Source organism: Pogona vitticeps, chromosome 2, assembly GCF_051106095.1.
Source record: "Pogona vitticeps strain Pit_001003342236 chromosome 2, PviZW2.1, whole genome shotgun sequence".
Taxonomy (NCBI): domain Eukaryota; kingdom Metazoa; phylum Chordata; class Lepidosauria; order Squamata; family Agamidae; genus Pogona; species Pogona vitticeps.
Window position 1 is genome coordinate 87,914,226 of NC_135784.1, and position 5,673 is coordinate 87,919,898.

General features: G+C 41.6%; 1 protein-coding gene across 1 annotated transcript; it reads left to right on the plus strand.

Moving 5' to 3' along the window:
- The first annotated feature begins 1,375 nt into the window (after positions 1-1,375).
- LOC144586786 (ovomucoid-like) lies at positions 1,376-4,602 on the plus strand. The gene is made up of 4 exons (XM_078385591.1): positions 1,376-1,575; positions 2,525-2,553; positions 3,585-3,694; positions 4,394-4,602. Exons 1-4 carry the CDS (start codon positions 1,518-1,520, stop codon positions 4,437-4,439), a joined length of 243 nt encoding a protein of 80 aa, XP_078241717.1. The 5' UTR covers positions 1,376-1,517; the 3' UTR covers positions 4,440-4,602.
- The last annotated feature ends 1,071 nt before the right edge of the window (positions 4,603-5,673 follow it).

A 5,673-nucleotide genomic window follows, 5' to 3' on the forward strand; every position in this document is an offset into this window, starting at 1 on the left:
TAACAAAAAAGCCTCTATCTTCCTTCTGTGTCTCCTCTGCTAGATATGGTAGTGATTATTTTGCAATATAACAAAGATATTTTGTATCTCAAATTCATTTTGTAATAAAATAAGCTTTGTATCAATATCGAACTTGTATCCTACTTTTGCTTCTTCAGCTAGGTCTTCCTCCAGGTGAGCCACATTTAGGTTATCTATAGGGTAGGTCTCTGAAGTGGAACTCCAAGAATGGAGAATTCTGGGAGCTGAAGTCTAAAAAATCCAAATAGCACATCCCTACCAGTCATACTTTTTCCAGTAGTGAAGTATGGAAGTGAGAGCTGGACCATAAACAAGGCTGGCCGCTGGAAAATGGATGCTTTTGAATTGTGGTGCTGGAAGAGACTCTGGAGAGTCCCCTGGACTGCAAAGAGAATAAACCTATCAATTCTACAGGAAATCAACCCTGAGTGCTCACTGAAAGGACAGATCCTGAAGCTGAGGCTCCAATACTTTGGCCATCTCATGAGAAGAGATGACTCCCTGGAAAAGACTGTGATGTTAGGAAAGTGTGAAGGCAAGAGGAGAAGGTGACAACAGAGGACGAGATGGCTCGAAAGTGTCATCGAAACTACCAAAATGAATTTGACCCAACTCCTGGATGCAGTGGAAGACGGTGTGCTCTGGTCCATAGGATCATGAAGAGTCGGACATGACTTAATCAATAAACAACAAAACCAGTCATACTTCCTCTACATAACATACTTCACAGGGGACAGAGTCAACAGAAGGAGAAACATAAGATGCCACCTTTAGCTCCTTGGAAGAAATACAGAACATAGATCGCAACAATGCTGGACTTCCTGTACATTCAGCCAATATTGCTAATTTGTTTTTTTTTTAAATCAACAATAGAAAAGAAATATCACATTCACTTGTGTGCTACTTTATCTCATTATTCCCCTTTGAAGGGACCAAGGTCTAACATCTGGCTTTGACAACATGGATCCAGTCAACAAAAACTCAGAAGTTTAATTTGACGTCAACAACAGATTTGAAGGCAACTAGATAGTGCTCATTTCTGCAGCCATGAAAATTGTATCAATCTTTAAGAAATAGATGAAGAATTTACATAGCCATTTGATTAACAGGGAATGTTGATACATACATTCTTAGCTTGAATATTGTTCTTGAGGACCACAATATATATGTACTGTGATGACTCAATGCCACGTGGTCCATGGAGAACCCCACTTGGTCCTCACTGAAAGACTAGTTGCCAAATTTCCTTGGATTCTGGGCTCTAAACCAAAAGGAAGCTGCAAAATTGTTGCAACACAAGACCTTTGTACTCCCCTATTTCCGCACTCAAATGTTACCTTGGAAAGGACTCTTTCATCATAAAATCTGCAGAAACATTTAAGCTGTGTGTGTCTACATATATAAATATGCGAGGAAGGCGCCTACCACCAGAATCCAAGACTCACCTACAGCCTGGGTAATTGCAGTCACCTTGGACAAACCCCATTAAGACGATCATGAAGGCCCTTGGAGGTTTCCTGCTCCTCACTCTGATGATGTTCTTCCTCTACTCAGGTGAGCTGAATTTCCCATGGCCAGGGTTCCCCTCTTTGTACAGACTTGCCTTTTACAACTCGATTCCCATTATACATTTAATCCCAGAAAGGAATGACAATAATCTCTAGACATTCTCAAGGCCTTTTCTATATGAAACGTTTCAAAGGCTTCCATATAAATATCTGAATTAATTACTGGAACACAATTGTCCGGATGGGTTGCCTCTGTCACATGGAGATACTCTGTATCTGTGCAGCCCATTCTTCAGTGTTCTTGCCACTCTCTATGCTGGGAGCACAATCCTCTTAAAGCCTTTCCTGATCACCTCCACATGGGACCGAATGGAAGTTGAAGGACAGATTGTATGGCCACAAGTTCCACTGATCAATGCTTCTAAGTAGGTTTCCAATCAGTCTTATGCAAACAAGCAGCAGCATATTTAGACTTGTCTATTAATGAAAGAATCACTCACAGATTTCATTGTCTTCCTGTCACCTGGTCAGTCACTAAGGGTAAACAGGCATTACAGTCCAAAAGAGGCAAAGTGGGCTGAAGGAATGATAGAGTTCCTATGATCTGCTGGGCAGATTTTCATTCCTTTTTTATTTTTAGCCTTTCATTTCCCCCCCCCCCAACTTTCCTTCTGAATCCTACCAATAGGAAGGGAGTAAGCTATGTAAGGTTTGGGTTTACATCTTTGCAGGAAATCCCTGTTTGCTCACAGGCCTTGCTGGAACATATGGGGAGGGCTTTGCAGTAAATGGCACTGTACTTTGCCTGCCATCCTGATAATGGTAGGATGCCCAGACCAAATGATGCTATTTAGCTTGCAGCCTAAGCTGCATGCTGGTGAACCTCACTGTGACTCTCTAAAATCATTTTCTTGTACTGAAACGGATGCTTCCCATTGAATTCTTATGGATTTTTTGTACAATATATAGTTACACATAGCATGTTTTATTTTTAGATGCCACTTTTGAAGGAACATATACGGATGTGAGTATTCATTATGTATTCTTACCTCCAGTAGCTTAAACAAATGGATACCAGTTTAATGTTGCAGAAAGCCACACATTCTGTTTTTCTATATGACAGAGTATGAGAGAATGTTAAGGACTACTTTTGGATTTACATAAAGAGGTTTGCTGAATATGTGACCCTTCGAAATTAGAACAGAAATGGTCTAAACTCCATCATGGAGAAGCTGCTGGAATTACTATTTTTAAAATTGACACTTCACTTTCCATTCTGCAGCTCCCAATAATTTACCCACAATTAAAGGGATCCCACAGAAGCCTTGGGATATTTGGGAGAGGATCAGAAATGTTTAATTTCTGAAAAACAGCTGCAGCTGGGGACATCATCATTCTTATGCGATGTAACTCTTTTCTTCCTATAATAAGTAATTCCAGACAACATCTCCTAGTGGTTTCATGTTGATACAGCATAGGGGACAAAAGAGAATCGTGAGGGACCTCACAGGCCAATGGCCACGGCATCAAACAAGAGTTGCTTCCCCCCTCCCCACACCACCTTCTCCCTTCCAGAAAGGACCAGTGCCCTTGTAGAACAGGGCCTCCTAATCCCACCCGAGGGAGACATGGCCCAGGAGGATACCGTGGCCAATTACTACAACATCTCATGATGGCATCTCAACAAGGACATCATCACTAGTTTTATTGTGCAGTTGTGATGGTATCTTTAAGTAAAAATATCTTTATGGGTCTGTCTGTTTAACTCAGTGGAAATGACTCAGCTGACATTGGATGATGCTCTGAAACTCAACTCCTTAATTATTTCTGAGAAGTCATTTTTTTAAAAAAATGTAACTATGATGATAACTATGTTCTGAAGTTCTGTACCCAAGTGCTGGGTTTCTTGCATTCACAGTTCAGAGTGATCTTTTACCACTGTAATACTAATCACAATTAAGGCTGAGCTAGCATGGTGACGGAGAATGTTAATGCTTTCCAGCTACTTTCTGATCAAGAAAAAACTAATCCCACTTGCACTGGCTTTGTCTATAGGTCTATTGTCATCAGTCTCGAAGAGAAATATGTACTTCGAAGTATGTCCCTGTTTGTGGTTCCGATAACATAACATATGGCAATACGTGCCTGTTCTGCAAGGCATATATGTGAGTACATGTTTCAGTCACAAGGGGCATCTGAAAAGAGGGAACAACACTGCTCTGTATACAGACTATTTAAAAGAAATGTTACAATTGATCCCAGTTTTAAGAATGTTTACTTTGAAAGAATGTCATGATCAATGAAGCTCAGAAGCGTGTGTATGTCTCTGTGTGGGGTGTCTTTCCACCTTTTGGTGCCACCAGGAAACATATCAGTAGTGAAAAAATTGAACAGATTTCACCTTGCCTTCTTCAGAAGGCAATCCAAAATGGTGAACAACCTGGGTCCAACTGAAGATGAACCAAGTCCAAACCACTTTCAGCCTAGTGATGCTGGAGATTACCTAGGCTTACCCTTGCACAAGCCTCACTGTTTGCCAGTATTGTAGCTGCATCCCTGAATTTGAGTAAGGTAAGATCTAGGGGACCTCTGCTTTTCTCTCTCTCTGCCCATTCTCCACCCCCACCTCTTCTATTAGCTGAACTAAGGCAGCGGAGCAGGTCTGCCACCAGTTTATTCTACTGGCAGATGTCCGAGTTCAGTTGACAGAAGAGAGTTCTTCAAGCAAAAAAGGCTTGTTGTGCCTAATCCTGACCTAGCCTAACCTAGCAGTGCCAAGTAATCTTTTTATTTATTGAATAATGTGAAACTTTGCATCTTCTGGATTCTCACACTGAGTTCTTTTCTTGGCTGTCTCTCACCAGTCGGAGTGGAAAAAGACTTAGACTGAAACATATGGGAAACTGCTGATAATCTGAAGCTGCACATGAATAAGAACATTTATGACAAAGAAGAGCCATCCCTCTTTATCCCTTGCTTACAGCATCACTAGAAATGAATCACTTCTTTCAATTGTAAACTGATGAAAACCCTCCAGCATTTTTATTTGATTTATAAATAAATGATCTAAACAGCATTATCTATTTGGGTTCTCTTTTTAAAAAACAAATAATTCTCTATAGCATTTTAAAGTTTGAAATACATGCCGTCCATTAACACATATATTCCAAGTTACTGCTTTTCTGTTTTTCTGGTGTGCAGGATAAAAACATTTACTCACAGGGTAGCCATTTCATTAGGCAGAATAAGGAAGTAGGCAAAGAGTAAAAGATCTTCTATTCCCACACACATTATTGGAAGGGCCTAAGGACCTTTCGAGGCTGGCTGTTTTGGGTGTAGAGTGGATCAAAAGGCTACAAAAAGTCTTTTTAGACCAGGGGAGGGGGGGGGAGAAGCAAGGTGCAAATTGTCATGTTCCTTCCATCCAAATAGCAAACAATCCCGTGAAATCTGAACAGCTGCAGTTAATCATTTCTGATTGTTTGAGGGTCAGGCGAAGTTTAAAAAATTACATCATTCCTCACTCCCTTTATCAGTGTGGTTTTGTTTTCTCCTTTCCCTCCCTCCCTCCCTCTCTTACTCTCCCTCGAAATCTGCAGCCATGATAGGCAGTTGAAAGCTGAGGCTGCTATCTCCTGGTTCAACAGGCTAAACAACGAGCATGCCAAAAAGAATGCAGGCCCTACCACTGAGCCAGAAAGATGTGGGACAGCTCAAGGATGTCTTAGAAGGATGGCTCAATCTAAGTAGAAAAGGACAAGCAAGTTGTAAAAGGTCACACACAGCACAGGAGTCACAACAGGAGTCAGAAATTTAAGTTGTGGTGGGCAAAGCCCAAATATCATTAGACATTGTTTCTAGTAACTCTTCTGTCCCAAAACAGTGACTATTGAAACTGCACTGGTCTCACTTCTACAAAGAATTCTGCCCTAGGCCTTTAGCATATGAAGTCCTCAGGAGGAGGGCACTTGAGTCAATGAAACTCTCACTACCAAAATGGCTCCTGCTCCTGAGAAAGCCCCCCCCCCACTGAGAGCACACCTTCACCAGGACACCCTCCTTTCACACTTGGGCTCAGAAAAGCCCTTGCCTCCTGTGCTGACACCAGGCCTGAGCTTCCTGCCGCTTCAGGGACCTTCATGGC

Coding starts and splice junctions, on each gene's coding strand:
- LOC144586786 (XM_078385591.1), top strand. CDS start 1,518: ATGAAGGCCCTTGGAGGTTTCCTGCTCCTCACTCTGATGATGTTCTTC. Junction 1,576..2,524: donor GATGTTCTTCCTCTACTCAG/GTGAGCTGAATT, acceptor TTTTATTTTTAG/ATGCCACTTTTGAAGGAACA. Junction 2,554..3,584: donor TTGAAGGAACATATACGGAT/GTGAGTATTCAT, acceptor CTTTGTCTATAG/GTCTATTGTCATCAGTCTCG.